Genomic DNA, 24,443 nt, shown 5'->3' with positions numbered 1-24,443 from the left:
TTTTTTTTTTTTTTTTTTTTTTCTTCTTCTTCTTCTTCTTCTTCTTCTTCTTCTTCCTTCTTCTTCTTCTTCTTCCTTCTTCTTCTTCTTCCTTCTTCTTCTTTTTTTCTTTATTGGTTACTGAGTACTACTTATTATTTTTTTTCCTGTAGTTTGCTTCTCATTTTCTTTCTTTCTTCCTCTCTTTCTTGTCTTTTTCCTACTTTTCTTTTATTATTCTTGATATTCTTTCTCTTAAAAAAAATTGAGGCAGTCTGCATTTCCATTCCTTCATTCTGAATGTTTTTCAAACTATTTATTCCTCAAGGTTCTCCTCCTGACCACAGCATATGGCTTTCTCCTAACCTGCCTTCCTTCTCTTCCTTAACAGTTAAAGTTCCCTCTATCAATCCTGTATAAACTCAAGTAATAAATTCACCCCAAAACACGATAACCTTACATCTTATACAAATGTCTGCCTTCCTATTAAAAATCCGAAGAAACTTCTACCAAAAAACATAGTAAGTAACAACTTTATAATCTTTATACTGACAGAACTCAAGTAATAAATTCACCCCAAAACACGATAACCTTACATCTTATACAAATGTCTGCCTTCCTATTAAAAATCCGAAGAAAAAAAAATGGAAAACTATTCATCGATTTCAAACAGGCTTTTGACTTACTACTTATCAAACCAAACACAAAAACATAGTGTCCTCCAAATAATCAATCCGAAGAAAGCACCAAATGGCCACCAAAAAAACACAAAGAAATGGAGGGCGAAACAAAAAAACAAAGAGAGGAGTCCCTCAGGGAACCGGGCTGGGTCCGCAGAGTACGAAAAAACGTGCTACTACTCCAGATCACGCGGGAAAAAAGTGTCTCTCTCGCGAGAAAAAATCAAAACACGAGACACATAAAACTTGGCGGTTTTGACTTACTACTTATCAAACCAAACACAAAAACATAGTGTCCTCCAAATAATCAATCCGAAGAAAGCACCAAATGGCCACCAAAACATCCGTGTACCGCCAAGTATTGTTCAAACCTGTATAAAAAAAAAAATATTTGTTGCTCACTCTGACTTTAATAATAGCACATCTCTCACTCGCGCCATATTTTGCACCTGCTTTCAGCTCCTCGTCACCCCCTCCCCGCAAGGCGCTGCGCCTCGATTATTCTTCTACCTCTCCCGGGGTTCGACCTCGGGTCAACGGCTACTCGACCTACTCCCGACTCATCTCGGAAGACGACGAAGATGATTCCGATACCGATAATTCCAATTCGGCCGCCGACAACGATAAAGCGCGCACGTAGATCTGACCTTTGGGAGCTTTTTGGCCACCCCTTTGCCTGTATAGATTTTCAGAGGAAACCCGCCTGGTTTTGTAAAGGGACTTCCTGATTTCGTGAAATATAAGAGACCCTTCCTGGTTTAGTGATGGGACTTTGGCACAAAGATGACAAATTGAGAACCAATGGACCCAATGGTACTGTCGAAATCTTCATTCAAGAATCAATCAGCTTCCCGATTATACAGAGGAGGAGTTAGAAGTTAGGTCACGCCTCTCTTTCGCTTCCCCTCTTTTCAGACGTGGAATATCAGCCAATCAAATGTGAAGGAGTTGAACGTTAGACACCGCCTTTAACGCTCTTCCTTCTTTCCAGACGTCGAATAGCCAATCAGATCGCGAGGGAAAAGAGTTGAATGTTAGACCACGCCTCTTATAGCCTCCTCTTTCCAGACGAATCACCAATGAGATCGCGAGGAGTAAAACTTCTCTCCCCCTCTTTTTAGACGTGGAATATCAGCCAATCAAATCGCGAGAGGAGTAAAACCTTCCCCTCTTTACAGACAACGAATAATCAATCAGATTGCGAGGAGTAAAACCTTCTCTTCCCCTCTTTTTAGACGTGGAATAGCAGCCAATCAAATCGCGAGAGGAGTAAAACCTTCCCCTCTTTTATACACAACGAATATCCAATAAGCTGCGAGGAGTAAAACCTTCTCTTCCCCTCTTTTTAGACGTGGAATAGCAGCCAATCAAATCGCGAGAGGAGTAAAACCTTCCCCTCTTTACAGACAACGAATAATCAATCAGATTGCGAGGAGTAAAACCTTCTCTTCCCCTCTTTTTAGACGTGGAATAGCAGCCAATCAAATCGCGAGAGGAGTAAAACCTTCCCCTCTTTACAGACAACGAATAATCAATCAGATTGCGAGGAGTAAAACCTTCTCTTCCCCTCTTTTTAGACGTGGAATAGCAGCCAATCAAATCGCGAGAGGAGTAAAACCTTCCCCTCTTTACAGACAACGAATAATCAATCGGATTGCGAGGAGTAAAACCTTCTCTTCCCCTCTTTTTAGACGTGGAATAGCAGCCAATCAAATCGCGAGAGGAGTAAAACCTTCCCCTCTTTACAGACAACGAATAATCAATCAGATTGCGAGGAGTAAAACCTTCTCTTCCCCTCTTTTTAGACGTGGAATAGCAGCCAATCAAATCGCGAGAGGAGTAAAACCTTCCCCTCTTTACAGACAACGAATAATCAATCAGATTGCGAGGAGTAAAACCTTCTCTTCCCCTCTTTTTAGACGTGGAATAGCAGCCAATCAAATCGCGAGAGGAGTAAAACCTTCCCCTCTTTACAGACAACGAATAATCAATCAGATTGCGAGGAGTAAAACCTTCTCTTCCCCTCTTTTTAGACGTGGAATAGCAGCCAATCAAATCGCGAGAGGAGTAAAACCTTCCCCTCTTTACAGACAACGAATAATCAATCGGATTGCGAGGAGTAAAACCTTCTCTTCCCCTCTTTTGTAGTAAAAAGGATGAAAAAAAAAAAAAAAAAAAAAAAAAAAAGGAATGCAACCTGGTTTTGTTTTTTTTTTTTTTTTTTTTTTTTTTTTTTACGAAATTTCATTTATTATTGCCCGATATACAACGTTGAAAAAGTTCACGATTCTAAGCAATCAAGCAATGTACAGACAAATCTACAATTTTATTTATATAGATAGTATAATAGTGCCCATTTGGGCATTGAGCCATGTTCCTCTCAATTTGTCTACTTTTAAGCTTCAGGCCGACATTTTTTTCCCCCATACCAAATTTGGATGGATTGGTGCGTGTTAAGATGCGAAAGAAATTACTCTTTTGCTGTTGTAAGGGACCCTCATGTCTGTGAGAAAAAAAAATGGTTGAATGGAGGGAGAAATTTACTGTCGGGCTAGTTTAATTAATTGTGGTCGGTTATGAAAAATATTCTAATATACAGGGTGGTCGGAATTTTTTTTCTTAATATTCAAACCATAGATCCAGGAGGTCGATGTAAGACTTTTTACTGCATATGCTCATAGAGTAAAAAAGTCTTATATTGACCTCCTGGATCCATGGTTTGTATATTGAGAAGAAGAAAATCAGACCACCCTGTATAGTACTAAAACTAAAACTAAAACTTGTTTCTGTATGTATTATGTCCATTGAGCTATGTATTATCTCAATATGCCTAAGGCCAGCGACTCACTATCAGGTAGGCCTGATCAGGTATACCTGACACCTGGTGAGCACACACACTATCAGGTAGACCTGACAGGTACGACTGAAAAGGTCCGTCGGACGGGTCTTCCCGATGGGCACACACTATCAGGTAGACCTGATCAGGTGTACCTGTCATCAGGTCTACCTGATAGTGAGTGGCTGGCCTAACTTGTAAGCTTCAGAAGCACAAACCAAACCTATTCATTATTATTGTTTATTCTAAAAACCATATACAATAAAATATGGATTATTTGCGAGTTATTATATTTATTTATATTCAATTCTAGCGTTTTTATTTTATTAAAGTCACTGTAAAACTGCTAAAGTCCCGAAATCGAAGAGAGAAGGGAGACAGGATAGGAGAAAGCCAGCCGTTCCGAGAACGTACATCATCCGTTCAGGATAGAATCCGCCCCGGGCAGGAATCGAACCCGCGACCTAGCGCTTACAAGGCAGACGCACTACCAACTAAGCTAACTAGGCTGGCTTGCTTAACTTAAATGGTTTTAACTTTGTCGTAAATCCTCAGGCTACCTCGAAAAATTAAAACAAAATCTTTGTGAAATCTAAACACAAATCACTAACGGTCTTTTAATTTCATAGATGAAAATAAAATTAACTTTAAAATATTCTAAATAACAATTTTATTTTACAAAGAGGTGTTTTCTGGGCTAAGAATTAACAATATGATTTTCTCTATAATAAAAAGAAATTTTACAAATGCCTTAAGATACATTTCTTGTGCTTACTTAGATGATATTAATGCACTTTGCCCAAACTCCACTTTTCAGGCTAGTTTAAAAAATGTTGAAATAGAAGATCTCGCATCTGATTCGTGGATTAATTCCAACCAATCACAAGATAAATCTTCTGTTTGAATATTATTTAAATTAAACTAGCCAAAAAATATTGTGATTTCAGGCCTTATTAAAGTTAAATAACTTATTTTACGTATAGAATCATTGAAGGTAGGCGACTAATGAAACTTTTCCAATTTGAAGTTTGAAGGCATTATTTTTCCGGCGCGAACGACATGTACAAAACATTGTTAAAGCGCCTAATGGGAAAAAAAGGCATTATTTTAAAATAATTCAAGCTTTCACTGAAAAGCCTTTGCTAGAAACTTCTCAAAAAAAAAAAACGATCGTTTTATTATATCTATAAAATATTAAAATAGGGATATTTTATCATAAATCTTTATCTTTTAACATATTGGAGGAAAATAGAATGAAAATGCTTCGAAAAAAAAATTGTAAAACCCAAAGGAAACTTAAAAATTAAAAATCTAAAATGTACGCCTACAAGTAGTTATTGTTTCGAAAAGAAATAGTCTCATTCAAATTCATGGTAAAAAAAAAAACAGTTTGAATTCCAGAGAAAACCAAAATGTAAATGGTTTTCAATTTATTCGTCTTTTAATTTAAGATTGCAGAAACACAAAATAAAGTAATGAAAAATATAACTAAAAATAAGGATTTTTTTTTTATTAAGGATTGATTTCACTTACTTTTGGCCAATTTAACTCAATTTTGGACAGAAAGGATCTGATTGGTCGAAAGCCGAATCGGCAATCGACCAATTAGACACGAGTATATTTCAACGAGCCAAAAATAACCTTGAAACTAATCCCATGGATGGCACCAGGAACGAATATTCTAAAAGACATGGCTGGTTTCACCAATGGCAAACGGAGTTTTCACTAATGGGAGATTTTTTGACTGCCCAAAAACGAGTCATTCATTAGATAATTTTAAATTTTAAGGGGTAAACATTTAGTACTTTTATCATTTTATCTTTTACTTTTAACTCTTTTAAAACTAAAATTATCTATAATACCTAAATAACTCCTTTTTTAATCAAAAAATCTTTCATTACTGAAATTTCCTATTACCTCATGGGTAAAACCCGCCAATAATCTTCATCGAAAAAGCAAAGAAAATGCACTGAAAAAAGAGTCTTTTCCAAAGAGAACTTCGTCCCTAAAACAAACGTACCAATTTGATTCTGAACGCTAACTTAAAATGTAAAAAAAATGTACTTGAAAACATTTAAATGGAATGTTTGAAAACAAATAACAGAGAAGAAGAAGATGAGGCGAAGTATGACAGTGGACAATGATAATAAACATTTAAGTACTTCCCTTATTATAGGATAAGGAAAGTAAAAACACACGAGATGCTTTGGACCATAGGCAAATGGTGTTGAATAGCCATGTTGTTAAATATTTTACAACTGAATGGCGGAAAATCGGAACCTAAAAAGATTTCTAAGGAACACGGTCACTTGAAAAAAGTTTTATTCGATTTCCAAAATACATGCTATTCCGAAAGTGTATAATTTCTCTTCTTCCAAAAAACATAGTAAGTAACAACTTTATAATCTTTATACTGACAGAACTCAAGTAATAAATTCACCCCAAAACACGATAACATTTAATCTTATACAAATGTCTGCCTTCCTATTAAAAATCCGAAGAAAATAACCTTGAAACCAATCCCATATGGATGGCACCAGGAACGAAAATTCTAAAAGACATGGCTGGTTTCACCAATGGCAATCGGAGTTTTCACTAATGAGAGATTGACTGCCCAAAAACGAGTCATTCAATAGGTAATTTTAAATTTTAAGGGGTAAACATTTAGTACTTTTATCATTTTATCTTTTACTTTTAACTCCTTTAAAACTAAAATTATCTATAAAGGTAATACCTAAATAACTCCTTTTTTTCATCAAAAAATCTTCCATTACTGAAATTTCCTATTCACTCATGGGTAAAATCCGCCAATAATCTTCATCGAAAAAGCAAAGAAAATGCACTGAAAAAAGAGTCTTTCCCAAAGAGAACTTCGTCCCTAAAACAAACGTACCAATTTGATTCTGAACGCTAACTTAAAATGTAAAAAAAAAAAAAATGTACTTGAAAACATTTAAATGGAATGTTTGAAAACAAATAACAGAGAAGAAGAAGATGAGGCGAAGTATGACAGTGGACAATGATAATAACATTTAAGTCTTTCCCTTATTAGATATAGGATAAGGAAAGTAAAAACACACGAGATGCTTTGGACCATAGGCAAAGGTGTTGAATAGCCATGTTGTTAAATATTTTGCAACTGAATGGCGGAAAATCGGAACCTAAAAAGATTTCTAAGGAACACGGTCACTTGAAAAAAGTTTTATTTGATTTCCAAAATACAAGCTACCTATTTCGAAAGTGTATAATTTCTCTTCTACCAAAAAACACACAGAGGCCCCAACTAAAAAATAAAAAAAAATCGAAAATTTTCACATAGGCCGTTCTTCTTGGGAACGATTCAAATAAGTTATCGATTTTAACATTTAACTCGACGTTTTATATTCTTAAAACGCCGACCCCAAAAAAGATTGATAATGTAAAAGAAAAATGTGACTTTTTGGAAGGTAGCTCGCCTTGTAAGAGCAAGTTCGCGAGTTCGATTCCCGCACTGGACGAAATTTACACTAAACAAACAAGGTTCGTTCAGCTGGCATTTTACAATCCAGTCAATCTTCTCTCTTCGGTCTCAAGACGATAAGACCTGTAGTCAGTTCCATCAAACCTCCTGAACAAAAAAAGCCTGATGGGGGATTTGTAAGTAAGTACCTAGGCATATCTTCGTAGACAATGCCAAATAAATAAAAATGCAAGTATCTACCTTTTTTCTAAGACTTTTTCAGGAATATATATAGGCCATATTTTAGCATTTCTGACGTCATAATATCATACTTTTTAGGGTCATATTTTGGGAAAATAACAATACATACCATCGTTAGGCATAGTAAGGATAGGGATCTGAGTGATCGATCCGTTCCTGCCCTCCACTCTCCCAGCACGCTCATAGATGGTAGCCAAGTTGGTGTACATGTATCCGGGGAACCCACGTCGCCCTGGTACTTCTTCACGGGCAGCTGACACCTAGAGGCGAGATAGAAGGTTAATTTCACGCAGGTTACTCGCAGGCTCGAGAGCTCTACGGAGAAACGGATTAAAATCTCACCCAAAAAGTAAAAAAAAAAAAAAGATAATAATTCCATTCACATAAGTACAAAAAAAATCGGGACAGATTTATTCTACACTCTTCCCAATATTAATCAATGCTTGGCTTCGAGCTTATCGACATTTTGAATTAAAAGGAAACCAACTTTAAAATCTAGAAATTAGAAGGAAAACCTGAGAGAAACTAAAAAAACTGTGACACCCTATCAATTTATCAAATAGTCGCCTTGCCTCACCCCAAAAAAAAAATTGTTGTGATAAAATTCATGCTGGCACCGGTCGCTATGCGCATTTATGTGTCATAGCTACTCATTTTCCTCACGAGGCTGAGTGGGCCCCGCAACAGCCAGTCAGGATACAAATTTCTTGACCCCGCCGGGAATCGAACCCGGGTCTCCCGCGTGCAAGGCGAGTGTAGTGACCACTACGCTATGGGAGCCGACTTTCTAAGACTTTTTCAGGAATATATTCAGGCCATATTTTAGCATTTCTGACGTCATAATGTCATATTTTAGGGTCATATTTCGGTAAAATAACAATACATACCATCGTTAGGCATAGTAAGGATAGGGATCTGAGTGATATCGAACCCGGGTCTCCCGCGTGCAAGGCGAGTGTAGTGACCACTACGCTATGGGAGCCGACTTTCTAAGACTTTTTCAGGAATATATTTATAGGCCATATTTTAGCATTTCTGACGTCATAATGTCATATTTTAGGGTCATATTTTGGGAAAATAACAATACATACCATCGTTAGGCATAGTAAGGATAGGGATCTGAGTGATCGATCCGTTTCTGCCCTCCACTCTCCCCGCACGCTCATAGATGGTAGCCAAGTTGGTGTACATGTATCCGGGGAACCCACGTCGCCCTGGTACCTCTTCACGGGCAGCCGACACCTAGAGGCGAGATAGAAGGTTAATTTCACGCAGGTTACTCGCAAGCTCGAGAGCTCTACGGAGAAACGGATTAAAATCTCACCCAAAAAAGTAAAAAAAAATAAAATAAAAAAATGATAATAATTCCATTCACATAAGTACAAAAAAAATCGGGACAGATTTATTCTACACTCTTCCCAATGTTAATCAATGCTTCAGTGGTGTAGAACTCAAGACGCTCGCCTGATAAACAGGAGGGCCTGGGTTCAATCCCAGCCGAGGGATGGAATTTAATCCTCAATGTAATTTGAGAATTTGAAATAATAGTAGTAGCCTACTGCTGGAGTAAAGGGACTTTCCAGTCCTATGCGAGCAGTATAAATAACATTTTTTTTTCTTCTTCTTATCTGAAAATCAGCCTAACTAGAAATTCAAAGACAGTGTTAAGTTGATACCAGAAAAATAATCAGAAATACCTTCAAAATATTCAAAAAATAGGCTGACAGAGTCAACAGGGAGCAGTACTACAAAAAAATTTCAGAAAACAACATCTAAGTACCTAAGTAAAAAAGTTGATACCAGAAAAATAATCAGAAATACCTTCAAAATATTCAAAAAATAGGCTGACAGAGTCAACAGGGAGCAGTACTACAAAAATTTTCAGAAAACAACATCTAAGTACCTAAGTAAAGGGACTTTTCAGTCCTTAAGATGCTAAACAAAATATACCCATATTCCTTACCTCACGCAAAGCTTCAGCATAAGAGGACATATCCGTAAGGATAACCAACACGTGTTTCTCACACTGGTACGCCAAAAACTCTGCTGTGGTGAGGGCAAGTCGAGGTGTGATGATACGTTCAATGGTAGGGTCGTTGGCCAAGTTCAAGAACAGACACACGTTCTCCATGGAACCGTTTTCCTGGAAGGAGAGAGAAAAAAGGAGGTTAAAAATAAATTAAAAAAAAAAAAATCTGATGAGAAAATATCTAAAATAAATAATCTAAGCCAACCTAGTTAGCTTGAAAGGTAACACACCTGCCTTGTAAGCGCTAGGCCGCGGGTTCCATTCCCGCTCGGGACGGATTTATCCTGAACTAATAAGGTTCGTGCTTGGAACGGTTGACTTTCTTCTATTTCTTTCTTTGATTTTGGGATGATAAGACATCCATTGTTGCTGTTTCCTTGATCATCAAACCTCTTTAAAAGTAGTAAGAAGTACTCACTTCGAAATCTTGTTTGAAGAATCGGGCAGTTTCCATGTTAACTCCCATAGCGGCAAACACAATAGCAAAGTTATCTTCAGAATCATCAAGTACAGATTTACCCGGCATCTTTACCAGACCAGCTTGTCTACAAATCTGAGCAGCAATCTGGAAATTGAACAAATAAATCATGGTAAACGAAGAAACGATTAGGACAATGACAAGCTAAATCAGAGCAAAAATGAGATCGAGAAATGAATAAACATTTATTTAGAAAAATTAAAGAAAAAAAAAATGAGTCAGCAGAGTTTATTTGGAGGGTTGCACACGTGCCACGTGAGCACTAAGTTGCAGATTAACACCAGAGGAAATCTTTATCCTGAACAGATAAGGTTTGTTCTTAGAACAGCTGGCTTTCTCCTATATTGTCCTCCTTCTGTATTAGACTTTGAGTCAATAAGACCTCTTTGAAGGGTTGCGCACCTGCCTCTTCAGCACTAGGTTGCAGATTTGATTAACACCAGAGGAAATCTTTATCCTGAACAGATAAGGTTTGTTCTTAGAACAGCTGGCTTTCTCCTATATTGTCCTCCTTCTGTATTAGACTTTGAGTCAATAAGACCTCTTTGAAGGGTTGCGCACCTGCCTCTTCAGCACTAAGTTGCAGATTTGATTCCCTCCAGTCTTTGACTTTGGGTCAATAAGACCTCTGTTGTTACAGTTTTCCCCATATCTAATCTAGAAAAAAAAAAGTCCAAGTAAGGTATTCCACACATAAAGAGAATTTAATCTCAGCTGCTGGGACTTAAGGCTTTTTTTTCCAAAGTGAGCATAAGGGTATATTGCTCTACTCACTTCATTGTGGGGCAGACCAGCAGCGGAGAAGATGGGAATCTTCTGTCCACGAGCAATAGAGTTCATCACATCAATAGCCCTCTTTCCAGACGAATCACCAATGAGATCGCGAGGAGTAAAACTTCTCTCCCCCTCTTTTTAGACGTGGAATATCAGCCAATCAAATCACGAGAGGAGTAAAACCTTCCCCTCTTTACAGACAACGAATAGTCAATCAGATTGCGAGGAGTAAAACCTTCTCTTCCCCTCTTTTTAGACGTGGAATAGCAGCCAATCAAATCGCGAGAGGAGTAAAACCTTCCCCTCTTTTACACACAACGAATATCCAATGAGATCGCGCGAAGGGAGGAGTTGAACCTGAAGTTATATTTCCCCTCTCTTAACATAACGAAAAAAGTAACCAATCAAAACGCAAGAAGGGAGGATAGGCCCCGCCTCTTACGCCCCTCCCCTCTTTCCAGATGCCTCATCGAGAACCTAAACAAATACAAGGTGAAGCCTTTGAACCTGAAGTTATATTTCCCCTCTCTTAACATAACGAAAAAAGTAACCAATCAAAACGCAAGAAGGGAGGATAGGCCCCGCCTCTCACGCCCCCTCCCCTCTTTCCAGATGCCTCATCGAGAACCTAAACAAATACAAGGTGAAGCCCAATTTATTCCAAATTTTTTAAAAATTTTTTTTTTTTTTTTTTTTTTTTTTTATGGCTCAAATAATAATGGCTGATAGGTAAACAGGTATGAAATCAACAGTGAGCATAATTATGGAAAACGCGCCTGGGACAGAGCCAAAATCTACACAAATGTACACGATTAATCCAGTATTGACTACCTAGTCATACAGAAGGTCCCGCGTTCAAGTTTCACCACTGACCAAAAAAAAAAAAATTGCACTCTTTTTATCCGATTGCAAAGATTTTAATGGGTTGCTCTCTGTTGATCTTGTATTGACCCAGACGTAACAAGTCTAATGTAGCAGCTGTTTCATCATTACAAAATGAAAAGGAAACTTTTTTAGTCGAACACGAGTTAGTATGGTCTTCACCTCATTTACTTACCTTGTGACACGAAGTTCTTTTCGAACTTGGTGAGGAACTCCAAGTACAGCAAGTCATCTGGAGTCAAAGCTTCTTCTCCTACTACAGCCTTCATGGCCTGCACATCCTTACCAATAGCGTAACAAGCGTACAGCTGAAATACAAATTATGGTTAAAATTATAAGACTATCTTCTTTCTGCGTTTGATGCACATTTTCAACACGTAAAGGACCTATTAATTAAGCAGCCCTTTTTCTTCAAGGGTTTTCTCTATCCTGGAGGTTGCCTATGATCATGGAAATTTGAACTTTATTGATACCTGCTCTGAACTGAAAAAAAAAAAAAAATTGAACTTTATTGACACCTGCTCTGAACTGAAAAAAAAAATCTGTGTGAATTTTATAGATTTCTTTCACATCACTTCAAGGCACTCACTTTTACATCCACAATATTCAAGAACACGAAAGTTCGGTCCGAAAATTTCCGCGCCCAGCCGGGATTCGATCCTAAAACCTTCGAGTTAGGAGTGCTCTCAACCACTATGAAAAATAAACATTTGACAATCAATTGGATGAAACCTATGGAGGTTGTGACCTTTCTTGGACTTGAAGAAGAGAAGGAAACCTGAGATGACCTGTTGAATGTTGTTAAAATATCATAAGTAATTCTGTATGTAAAATTTCTGTATGTAAAATGTAAGATGCCTTGCTGAGATGTCAAGATTTTGTGAAGTGCAAATTACAAAGTTGATTTCAGTAACAGGCCTATTTTCAGAGACAGTCAAATTGAAGAACTTGTAATGACAAAAAGTTAATTAGAACCTCAAATTATGCATTCTCACCTTTATCAATGGGTTTTCCACTGCCGTTGAACACTCGTCCTAACATATCCTCTGAGACGGGAGTTCTCAAGATGTCTCCAGTGAACTCACACACTGTGTTCTTAGCATCAATACCAGATGTACCTTCAAACACCTGCAATAAAATTTTATCAATAGCCGAGATACCAGTCTGAATCATTTCCTGCGGGTAGGTTCTGCTGTACGGGTTGATGGGTTGACCTTCAATGTCCAAGTAGTCCTCGGCTAGGATGGGAGGTCCTGAGAAGTGAAAAATAAACATTTGACAATCAATTGGATGAAACCTATGGAGGTTGTGACCTTTCTTGGACTTGAAGAAGAGAAGGAAACCTGAGATGGCCTGTTGAATGTTGTTAAAATAACATAAGTAATTCAGTATGTAAAATTTCCACCCCTCTCTCAAAAGAATTTAGTGCTTGGAAAGATGCCTTGCTGAGATGTCAAGATTTTGTGAAGTGCAAATTACAAAGTTGATTTCAGTAACAGGCCTATTTTCAGAGACAGTCAAATTGAAGAACGTGTAATGACAAAAAGTTTATTGGAACCTCAAATTATGCATACCTTTATCAATGGGTTTTCCACTGCCGTTGAACACTCGTCCTAACATATCCTCTGACACAGGAGTTCTCAAGATGTCTCCAGTGAACTCACAAATAAAACTACCCCTATTATTTCCATCACTTGTTGATAAACAGCGCCTTTATCAGTAAAAACCTAATAATGAACTTTGATAGGCCTTTTAGCTTTTTTTTTTATCTCGGAGTGATTAGATAAAAAAAATTGTGATAAGATGAGGGTTTATGTATTTGAGGGCGTAATGTTAAGGGCATCAGTTTACATAGGGGAGGTCAATAGGAGACTTTTTTAAGCACTATTATTAAGGTTATAGTCCCATGTCTGGCTGGGGGATTTTAAACAGGAAGTAGCCAAAACCAAATGTCAGCCCAAAGCAATCACCTTAGGTAGTTAGGACTGATTGAGAGGCTGATGAAAATCGCCGACCCCGTCTGTACACGGGAAAAAGAGAAGAAAAAGAAGATTTTTGGTTATAGTCCCGAAATGGAAGAGAGAAAGAGGACCTCCATAATTTTCCCTCCTGGATAAGATCAGGATAAGTTGAACAAATAATGAAAAGGTGAAAACACAGATTTACTGAAAAAGTTCCTTGGTACTTAGTGGAAACTCCAACAAGAGAGGCATCATCGTTCCGAAATTGAAGCGAAAACAAGAAAGGATAGGAAAAAGTTCCGAGAACGAACCAAATCTATGAGGATAAAGTGCGCCCTAGCGGGAACCGAACTTGCGACCTAGCGCTCACAAGGCAGGCGCGCCCTCTAACTGGGCTGTCACGCTCAGACTGTCTGACGGACCCAAGTCATACAGACAGTCTGACAGACCCAAGTCATACAGACAGTCTGACAGACCCAAGTCATACAGACAGTCTGACAGACCCAAGTCATACAGACAGTCGGACAGACCCAAGTCATACAGACAGTCGGACAGACCCAAGTCATACAGACAGTCTGACAGACCCAGGTCATACAGACAGTCTGACAGACCCAAGTCATACAGACAGTCTGACAGACCCAAGTCATACAGACAGTCTGACGGACCCAAGTCATACAGACAGTCTGACGGACCCAAGTCATACAGACCCAAGTCATACAGACAGTCTGACAGACCCAAGTCATACAGACAGTCTGACGGACCCAAGTCATACAGACAGTCTGACAGACCCAAGTCATACAGACAGTCTGACAGACCCAAGTCATACAGATAGTCTGAGCGTGAGTGGCTGGCATGACTTTATTCTATAGAGCAGGATTTCAGTCCATTAACCCCCGCACTTATAGATTGAGAAATATTTGGCCTGAAATGTGATGATACGTTCAATGGTAGGGTCGTTGGCCAAGTTCAAGAACAGACACACGTTCTCCATGGAACCGTTTTCCTGGAAGGAGAGAAAAAAGGGGGTTAAAAATAAATTTAAAAAAAAAAATCTGATGAGAAAATATCGAAAATAAATAATCTAAGCCAACCTAGTTAGCTTGAAAAGTAACACACCTGCCTTGTAAGCGCTAGGCCGCGGGTTCCATTCCCGCTCGGGACGGATTTATCCTGAACAAATAAGGTTCGTGCTTGGAACGGCTGACTTTCTTCTATTTCTTTCTTTGATTTTGGGATGATAAGACCTCCATTGTTGCAATTTCCTTGATCATCAAACCTCTTTAAAGTAGTAAAAAGTACTCACTTCGAAATCTTGTTTGAAGAATCGGGCAGTTTCCATGTTGACTCCCATAGCGGCAAACACAATAGCAAAGTTATCTTCAGAATCATCAAGTACAGATTTACCCGGCATCTTTACCAGACCAGCTTGTCTACAAATCTGAGCAGCAATCTGGAAATTGAACAGATAAATATCATAGTAAATGAAAAGATAAAAAAAGATAATGACAAGCTAAGTCGGAGTAGAAATGAGATGGAGAAATTAATAAACCTAGACACCTAAGGTTTGCTCTTGCTGACTAGCCCCTATCCTGCCTCCTCTTCAAGTTTGGATTGATAAGACCTCCGTTGTTAGAGTTCCCTCTATCAATCCTCTTCAAAATAACAGTGCAGTGTGAACAGGTGGATTATATTATGTAGTCTTCAACCTAGAACTACTGCAATTTATATAACAATTTGCAGTCTAGATAGAAAGAAGCCTAATTGTTTCTCTACTCACTTCATTGTGGGGCAGACCAGCAGCAGAGAAGATGGGAATCTTCTGTCCACGAGCAATAGAGTTCATCACATCAATAGCCGAAAAAGTTTTTAAGGCTTATTATTTTTGACCAATTCCTAAAATTGCTTTTCGTTGGGATCTTGAATCTGATTGGTCAGCTAGCAATTGCTTTCTCAATATTGCTTACTTGTGTAAGTTTCAATAATCGATTGGGTAATTATTCAGAACGTGCCGTAAATTTCACGATTCTAAGCATTGTACAGACAAATCTACAATTTTATTTTTATATATAGATAGTAAAATAGTGCCTATTGGGCCATGTTCCTCTCAATTTGTCTACTTTTAAGCTTCAGGCCGACATTTTTTTCCCCCATACCAAATTTGGATGGATTAGTGCGTGTTGAGATGCGAAAGAAATTACTCTTTTGCTGTTGTAAGGCACCCTCATGTCTGTGGGGGGGAAAAAATGGTTGGATGGAGGGAGAAATTTACTGTCGGGCTAATTTAATTAATTGTGGTCGGTTATGAAAAATATTCTAATATACAGGGTGGTCGGAATTTTTTTTCTCTTAATATTCAAACCATAGATCCAGGAGGTCGATGTAAGACTTTTTACTGCATATGTTCATAGAGTAAAAAAAGTCTTAAATTGACCTCCTGGATCCATGGTTTGTATATTGAGAAGAAAAAAAATCAGACCACCCTGTATAATGTACTAAAATTTGTTTCTGTATGTATTATGTCCATTGAGCTATGTATTATCTCAATATGCCTGGCCAGCCACTATCAGGTAGGCCTGATCAGGCATATCTGACACCTGATGAGCACACCCACTATCAGGTAGACCTGACAGGTACGACTGAAAAGGTCCGTCGGTCGGGTCTTCCTGATACCTGATGAGCACACACACTATCAGGTAGGCCTGATCAGGTGTACCTGTCCTTAGGTCGACCTGATAGTGAGTGGCTGGTCCAACTTGTAAGCTTCAGAAGCACAAACCAAACCTATTCATTATTATTGTTTATTCTAAAAACCATATAGGTACAATAAAATATGGATTATTTGCGAGTTATTATATTTATTTATATTCAATTCTTGCGTTTTTATTTTATTATTTTAAAGTCACTGCATAACTGCTAAAGTCTTTGTCGTCCCGAAATCGAAGAGAGAAGGGAGACAGGATAGGAGAAAGCCAGCCGTTTCGAGAACGAACATTATCCCATCAGGATAAAATCCGCCCCGGGCGGGAATTGAACCAGCGACCTAGCGCTTACAAGGCAGACGCGCTACCATCCAAACTAATTAGGCTGGCAACGACCAAGATCTTTGGTTTTACCTTCCGTTCGGCGACAAGCTGTCCGTCTACTCCAGATTGAGTGGGGGGTCGGGAAAAGTCACATGACTTCCCAGATGGTCATCCATCCGAATATCAACCTCCCTCAACGTTGCTTAACTTTTTTTAAGAGGTTTGATAGAGGGAACTGTAACTGCTATGGTCTTATCGTTCCGAAATCGAAGAGAGAAGGAAGAACGGATAGGAGAAAGCCAGCCGTTCCGAGAACGTACATCATCCGTTCAGGATAGAATCCGCCCCGGGCAGGAATCGAACCCGCGGCCTAGCGCTTACAAGGCAGACGCACTACCAACTAAGCTAACTAGGCTGGCGACGACCAAGATCTTCAGTTTTACCTTCCATACGGCGACTGAGTGGGGGGTCGGGAAAAGTCACATGACTTCCCAGATGGTCATCCATCCGAATATCAACCTCCCTCAACGTTGCTTAACTTTAATGGTTCTAACTTTGTCGTAAATACGAAGGCTACCTCGAAAAATTAAAACAAAATCTTTGTGAAATCTAAACACAAATCACTAACGACGGTCTTTTATTTCATAGATGAAAATAAAATTAACTTTAAAATATTCTAAATAACAATTTTATTTTACAAAGAGGTGTTTTCTGGGCTAAGAATTAACAATATGATTTTCTCTAGAATAAAAAGAAATTTTACAAATGCCTTGAGATTTAAGATACATTTCTTGTGCTTACTTAGATGATATTAATGCACTTTGGCACATCCTTACCAATAGCGTAACAAGCGTACAGCTGAAATACAAATTATGGTTCAGATTATAAGACTATCTTCTTTCTGCGTTTGATGTACATTTTCAACACGTAAAGGACGCACTTTTTTGTGAAATTCCCTGACTTTTCCAGTCTCCATGAAATTCCCTGACTTTTCCCGGTTTTCCAGTCTGGTAGACACCCTGTTTGATACAATAACATAGTTATATGTAAAAATTTCTGCCCCTCTCTCAAAAGAATTTTGTGATTAGAAGAATTTAGAACATATTACAAATGAAAAAACCTTTTTAAAATTGAATGTTCTTTATGGTTGCTGAGATGGCAAGGCAATGTGAAATAAGTGGTATGATGGTTTCAGGAACAGGCCAATTTTTATAGACAGTCAAATTGAAGAGCTTGTACTTAATGATAAAAACTTCATTAGAAACTCAAATTATGTATTCTCACCTTTATCAATGGGTTTTCCACTGCCGTTGAACACTCGTCCTAACATATCCTCTGATACAGGAGTTCTCAAGATGTCTCCAGTGAACTCACACACTGTGTTCTTAGCATCAATACCAGATGTACCTTCAAACACCTGCAATAAAATGTTGAAATAAGTTTTGAGTTTCAAAATTTTATTTGGAAATAAAATGATGTGTACAAACACAATATAACATTTATCATTTTTTAGTCTGTCCTTCCTTTAATTATTTATTCTTAAAAAGTTAATCTTTGATTTCTAACTAAGTATTACTATAATTAATTTCCAATTAATAGGTATAATTTAATTTTTAAATGAGAGAAAATCATAAAAAGGCCTTTGAAAAGTTTCAAATTGTTATTTTTAGATACCAAAATCTTCCAAAAGGCCTTCAAAAACATAGTGAGTACCGTACCTAAGCAAGATCTTTTACGTCAGTTCATGCGAGGTCGCATGAACTGACGTCATCACGAAAAAATGGCTGTCCGCGAAAATTATAGGGGCTCAACCAAATGACATTTTTTTTCGAGATAGAGTCCTATTCCGATGTAAAAGTACCCAAAAAGTGCATTGGCGCACTCAAAAACATCCAAAACGGTCCCTAAATCCCCTAAAATGTTGCTCAAAGGTCGCAAAAAAAATAACGTTGAAGCAGCCATGGTTTACAACCTTGCATGAACTGACGTCATCACGAAAAAATGGCTGCCCGCGAAAATTATAGGGGCTCAACCAAATAACAATTTTTTTCAAGATGAGTCCTATTCCGATGTAAAAGTACCCAAAAAGTGCATTGGCGCACTCAAAACATCCAAAACGGTCCCTAAATCCCCTAAAATGTTGCTCAAAGGTCGTAAAAAAAATAACGTTGAACTGACGTCATCCGACCTCGCATGAACTGACATCACATCACGAAAAAATGGCTGCCCGCAAAAATTTTGTGTGTTTCAAAATTCGAAAATTTCAAACGAAGATTTCTCATCTTAGGGAAGCCTCAAATGAAATTTTAAGCATTTCTATTGAGATCAGCGTGTTTCGAACTTCCTTTATCAGCAAAGAAAAAAAAGTGGTTGAGCCCCATTATTATTTGCATACCTGGACCACAGCCTTGGAGCCACTGACTTCCAGCACTTGTCCGGCACGGTAAGATCCATCATTCAGACGGAGCTGCACAATTTCAGCGTACTTGGGGAATTTCACCTCGTCTAAGATGACCAGAGGTCCGTTGACACCAGACACAGTTTTGTATGCTGTGAAAGAGAAAGGGACTTTTTAGAAAAGAAAACGGGAACATTATTTGAAAGAAAAAAAAAGTAATAAATTTGATTTGGTAAAGTTTTAAACTTTTAAAGGTAAATAAATAATCGCCTGATAAACAGGAGGGCCTGGGTTCAATCCCAGCCGAGGGATGGAATTTAATCCTCAATGTAATTTGAGAATTTGAAATAATAGAAGTAGCCTACTGCTGGAGTAAAGGGACTTTCCAGTCCTATGCCAGGAAAAGCTTTTTGTATTTAACCTAACCCTATAATAACACTAATCACTGCTTGTTTGTGCCAGTTCCTTTGGTAGCAATATTCCACGGACATGACTTCTGCACAAGTAGCAAGTATCCTTATTGTAACTGGAAGTATTGGTAGAGGTAGGCATTTCAACTGCTATGGTGATTAACTTTCCTTTATTTTACATTAGAAAAAACACAAAGTCAAAATTACTTGAAACCCCCATTTTTACTTTTGCTATTGTTGAGAACGAATCCTTTTTCTAAATAAAAAATTAATCAAAATTAACAGGAGTAAAAATATCAAATAAAAACTTATGTTATAACCCCACCCCAAGATCATGTATATTACAGACATGGGTGGAGTGCTCATTATAAAACCAACAAAACCAAATCAGAAAAACCCATCTCAAATTGTCAAAATGAAAACTTTCATTTCTAGATTTGGGAAAAGTTGACGGCAAATTTAACAATCAAATAAATATCCCTCAACTTTTTTATCTCAACACCACAAATCCACAAGTGTTATCAGTAAGGAGGTGGCTTGTCTGATAAGGCCACTGAAACCCTGATCTCAGACTTGTGTCTTTTCTGTAGATTTTCTGAGGTAAAACCAATTCAGAGTTGAAACCAACATTTTAGAAAGACCAAGGCACATTTTCAGAAGCTTAAAAACGAATTAAACCTGAGTTTAAGCTTGTATAAAGGTCTTGAATGTCCAACTTCAGTGTGTAACACACCCATCTTAGATAACCCACCATGTCAGCCTTCAAAAGTTCTGCGAAAGCTATACTTACTTATCCGTGGCTGCGATATGTAGTCCCGCGTCACAGCTAGCACATTCTCCCGTAAAGCTTGCTTCGAGCTTATCGACATTTTGAATTAAAAGGAAACCAACTTTAAAATCTAGAAATTAGAAGGAAAACCTGAGAGAAACTAAAAGAAAACCGTGACACCCTATCAATTTATCAAATAGTCGCCTTGCCTTGCCTCACCCCAAAATTTTGTTGTGATAAAATTTGATGATTGGGAATCAAATCAGCTGATTTCGAGAAAGATGGCGAACGTCGTTTTTAAAATGCCTGGCGGATTGCATAACTGCGAGATAAATGGTGGGCGTTTTTTGTGATACGTATTCTGGATTTCCAGAGTGACCTTTCTTTACCTAGGTACTGACAGTCAGCCATGTTACTACATGTTAGCTTGGTTGGTTGCGTGTCTTCTGCCTTGTAAGCGCTGGGTCGCGGGTTCGATTCCCACCCTTGGCGGACTTTACCCAAAACATTTCAGGTTCGTTCTCGGAACGGCTGATTTCCTCCAATCATGTCCTCCTTCTTCATGCTATTTCGAGACGAAAAAAATTCTGTCTATCAAACCTCTGTCCCTCTCAATTCTTTTTTACTTTTTTTTTAATATAAATTTAGTAGGTAAGTGAAGAAAAAGAAGAACCTTAACATATTCTACAACCCTCATAGGAATTAAGACTTATTCACTTATTGAGACTGTGTGCCTATGAGGGGGTTGGAGTGCTCATTATAATCCAACAAAACCAAATCAGAAAAACTCATCTCAAATTTTCAAAATCAAAATTTCCATTTCTAGATTTGGGAAAAGTTGACGGCAAATTTAACAATCAAATAAATATCCCTCAACTTTTTTATCTCAACATAACAAATCCACAAGTGTTATCAGTAAGGAGGTGGCTTGTCTGATAAGGCCACTGAAACCCTGATCTCAGAGTTCTGTCTTTTCTGTATATTTTCTGAGGTAAAATCAATTCAGAGTGGAAACCAAGGTTTTAGAAAGACCAGAGGACATTTTTAGAAGCTTAAACGCGATTTTATTCTACGTTTAAGCTTGTATAGAACCCCTGAATGTCCTACTTCAGTGTGTAACACACCCATCTTAGATAACCCACCATTTCAGCCTTCAAAAGTTCTGCGAAAGCTACTTAGTACTTACTTATCCGTGGCTGCGATATGTAGTCCCGCGTCACAGCTAGCACATTCTCCCGTAAAGCTTGCTTCGAGCTTATCGACATTTTGAATTAAAAGGAAACCAACTTTAAAATCTAGAAATTAGAAGGAAAACCTGAGAGAAACTAAAAAAAAAACCGTGACACCCTATCAAATAGTCGCCTTGCCTCACCCCAAAATTTTGTTGTGATAAAATTTGATGATTGGGAATCAAATCAGCTGATTTCGAGAAAGATGGCGGACGTCGTTTTTAAAATGCCTGGCGGATTGCATAACTGTGAGATAAATGGTGGGCGTTTTTTGTGATACGTATTCTGGATTTCCAGAGTGACATTTCTTTATCTACTGACAGTCAGCCATGTTAGCTTGGTTGGTTGCGTGTCTTCTGCCTTGTAAGCGCTGGGTCGCGGGTTCGATTCCCGCCCGTGGCGGACTTTATCCAAAACATTTCAGGTTCGTTCTCGGAACGGCTGATTTCCTCCAATCATGTCCTCCTTCTTCATTCTATTTCGAGACGAAAAAAAATTCTGTCTATCAAACCTCTGTCCCTCTCAATTCTTTTTTACTTTCACTTATTTTTAATAAATTTAGTAAGTGAAGAAAAAGAAGAACCTTAACACATTCTACAACCCTCATAGGAATTAAGACTTATTAATCAAATCGCGAGAGGAGTAAAACCTTCCCCTCTTTTACACACAACGAATATCCAATGAGATCGCGCGAAGGGAGGAGTTGAACCTGGAGTTATATTTCCCCTCTCTTATTATAACGAAAAAAGTGACCAATCAAAACGCAAGAAGGCAGGGAGGAGTTGAACCTGAAGTTATATTTCCCCTCTCTTAACATAACGAAAAAAGTAACCAATCAAAACGCAAGAAGGGAGGATAGGCCCCGCCTCTTACGCCCCTCCCCTCTTTCCAGATGCCTCATCGAGAACCTAAACAAATACAAGGTGAAGCCTCTCTCCTGCCCGGAATGCCAGAGTATCGTATGGTGCACGGGGATATTCGAAGATGAGCACGGCGCATGCGCACCGGAAAGTGTCGAAGAGAAGCGAAGTTCGGCGAAGTGGTTTCTCTTTGCTCCGAAGAGCGCGCTAGGGAGTGTAGAGTCTCAGTCGTGCGCTGACCGTCTTAGCGTGATGATCGTGCTGGTACGGTATGCCCTCGTGTGTGGGTTTGTCGGCGCGTTGTTGTATTGTCGACGACGTATTACGGTTTAGATTCCTTTTTTTTTTCGAAGGTCACGAAGTGAGTTTAAACTCGGTTTAAGTTTAACTCGGATTGTAAATAATGAAACAAAAAAACAAAGAGAGGAGTCCCTCAGGGAACCGGGCTGGGTCCGCAGAGTACGAAAAAACGTGCTACTACTCCAGATCACGCGGGGAAAAAAGTGTCTCTCTCGCGAGAAAAAAAATAAAACACGAGACACATAAAACTTGGCGAGAAAGAGTGCCTCTACCGCACGAAAAAAAGTTGATACACAAGACACCCAACGTTTGGCGGGGAAAGAGTGCCTCTGCCGCGCGAGAAATATCAGCAACGCGAGACCCAACGGAAAGATGTTTGGCGGGCGGAGAGTGCCGGTCCCGCGGAGGAAACTTGAACAAAGAGAGGAGTCCCTCAGGGAACCGGGCTGGGTCCGCAGAGTACGAAAAAACGTGCTACTACTCCAGATCACGCGGGAAAAAAGCGTCCCTCTCGCGAGAAAAAAATCAAAACACGAGACACATAAAACTTGGCGGGAAAGCGTGCCTCTACCGCACGAAAAAAAGTTGATACACAAGACACCCAACGTTTGGCGGGGAAAGAGTGCCTCTGCCGCGCGAGAAATATCAGCAACGCGATACCCAACGGAAAGATGCTTGGCGGGTGAAGAGTGCCGGTCCCGCGGAGGAAACTTAATAAAAGGCTAGACGGGGGAGGGGAGTGTTTACTTGGCGCCAGTGTGGCGTGAATCCCGGGGATAGAATTCGGCGAGCGTGGAGGCGGGAATACGCTTGAGCATCTCCTTGGGGAAGATACGGAGCAGCTGCCAGCCGATGTCCAGGGACTCGTACACCGTGCGGTTCTCATAGTTACCTGGGGGGAGAAACATTCAACCAGGTTAAGAAAATATTAACATCAACATTTAAGTAACAAGGGTAACATTTTAATGGGTTGCTCTCTGTTGATCTTGTATTTACCTAGACGAAACGAGTCTAAAGTAGCAGCTGTTTGCTGTTTCATTGTTACAAAATGAAAACGAAACTTTGTTAGTCGAACACGAGTTAGTTTGGTCTTCACCTCATTTACTTACCTTGTGACACGAAGTTCTTTTCGGCGGGTCATGTCTTCACCAATAGCAGACTTCATCAGACGGGATAGAGAGGGGAGCACGTTGATTGGAGGATAGATCTGTCTATCCACCAATCAACAACTAGGTCACTCACCTGATTGGACACATCTGAATGGTCCTTGCGGGTCATGTCTTCACCAATAGCAGACTTCATCAGACGGGATAGAGAGGGGAGCACGTTGATTGGAGGATAGATCTGTCTATCCACCAATCAACAACTAGGTCACTCACCTGATTGGACACATCTGAATGGTCCTTGCGGGTCATGTCTTCACCAATAGCAGACTTCATCAGACGGGATAGAGAGGGGAGCACGTTGATTGGAGGATAGATCTGTCTATCCACCAATCAACAACTAGGTCACTCACCTGATTGGACACATCTGAATGGTCCTTGCGGGTCATGTCTTCACCAATAGCAGACTTCATCAGACGGGATAGAGAGGGGAGCACGTTGATTGGAGGATAGATCTGTCTATCCACCAATCAACAACTAGGTCACTCACCTGATTGGACACATCTGAATGGTCCTTGCGGGTCATGTCTTCACCAATAGCAGACTTCATCAGACGGGATAGAGAGGGGAGCACGTTGATTGGAGGATAGATCTGTCTATCCACCAATCAACAACTAGGTCACTCACCTGATTGGACACATCTGAATGGTCCTTGCGGGTCATGTCTTCACCAATAGCAGACTTCATCAGACGGGATAGAGAGGGGAGCACGTTGATTGGAGGATAGATCTGTCTATCCACCAATCAACAACTAGGTCACTCACCTGATTGGACACATCTGAATGGTCCTTGCGGGTCATGTCTTCACCAATAGCAGACTTCATCAGACGGGATAGAGAGGGGAGCACGTTGATTGGAGGATAGATCTGTCTATCCACCAATCAACAACTAGGTCACTCACCTGATTGGACACATCTGAATGGTCCTTGCGGGTCATGTCTTCACCAATAGCAGACTTCATCAGACGGGATA

The 24,443-nt window shown here is 39.2% G+C and overlaps 2 protein-coding genes and 2 long non-coding RNA genes across 6 annotated transcripts in view; 1 reads left to right on the top strand and 3 right to left on the bottom strand.

Moving 5' to 3' along the window:
• Window positions 1-22,366, top strand: part of LOC103514747 (choline-phosphate cytidylyltransferase A) — a 33,722-nt gene extending 11,356 nt beyond the window's left edge. The window contains exon 5 of one of the 2 annotated variants that reach the window (XM_026827642.1): window positions 22,041-22,366. In XM_026827642.1, the coding sequence (XP_026683443.1) occupies window positions 22,041-22,341 (301 nt within the window). In that variant the 3' untranslated portion in view covers window positions 22,342-22,366. Of the gene's footprint in view, window positions 1-1,118; window positions 1,627-22,040 lie in introns of those variants that run through there. The other variant, XM_026827641.1, reaches the window with a different exon arrangement.
• Window positions 1,568-22,066, bottom strand: LOC113469753. The gene is made up of 3 exons (XR_003393079.1): window positions 21,937-22,066; window positions 21,798-21,857; window positions 1,568-1,935 (listed from the first exon to the last, which is right to left on the bottom strand). It is a non-coding gene; the product is annotated as an uncharacterized LOC113469753 (long non-coding RNA).
• LOC113469752 lies at window positions 4,078-6,763 on the bottom strand. Its single transcript, XR_003393078.1, has 2 exons — window positions 6,005-6,763; window positions 4,078-5,136 (listed from the first exon to the last, which is right to left on the bottom strand). It is a non-coding gene; the product is annotated as an uncharacterized LOC113469752 (long non-coding RNA).
• LOC103514746 (V-type proton ATPase subunit B) lies at window positions 8,220-21,297 on the bottom strand. 2 transcript variants are annotated; one of them, XM_026827640.1, is made up of 8 exons: window positions 21,106-21,297; window positions 18,738-18,892; window positions 17,627-17,759; window positions 12,512-12,611; window positions 10,477-10,555; window positions 9,643-9,789; window positions 9,159-9,338; window positions 8,220-8,437 (listed from the first exon to the last, which is right to left on the bottom strand). In XM_026827640.1, exons 1-8 carry the CDS (start codon window positions 21,182-21,184, stop codon window positions 8,258-8,260), a joined length of 1,053 nt encoding a protein of 350 aa, XP_026683441.1. In that variant the 5' UTR covers window positions 21,185-21,297; the 3' UTR covers window positions 8,220-8,257. The 2 variants fall into 2 exon arrangements, with proteins under 2 accessions (XP_026683441.1, XP_026683440.1); XM_026827639.1 differs by lacking the exon at window positions 21,106-21,297 and adding an exon at window positions 19,941-20,149.
• Window positions 22,367-24,443: the final 2,077 nt, after the last annotated feature.

The sequence above is a fragment of the Diaphorina citri genome, unplaced genomic scaffold (genome assembly GCF_000475195.1).
Source record: "Diaphorina citri unplaced genomic scaffold, Diaci psyllid genome assembly version 1.1 scaffold1217, whole genome shotgun sequence".
Lineage (NCBI taxonomy): Eukaryota > Metazoa > Arthropoda > Insecta > Hemiptera > Psyllidae > Diaphorina > Diaphorina citri.
This window is presented reverse-complemented; position numbering and strand designations above follow the sequence as displayed.

Coding starts and splice junctions, on each gene's coding strand:
- LOC103514746 (XM_026827640.1), bottom strand. CDS start 21,184: ATGTCGATAAGCTCGAAGCAAGCTTTACGGGAGAATGTGCTAGCTGTG. Junction 18,893..21,105: donor CATATCGCAGCCACGGATAA/GTAAGTACTAAG, acceptor TCTCTTTCACAG/CATACAAAACTGTGTCTGGT. Junction 8,438..9,158: donor ATGCTGAAGCTTTGCGTGAG/GTAAGGAATATG, acceptor TCTCGCCTCTAG/GTGTCGGCTGCCCGTGAAGA.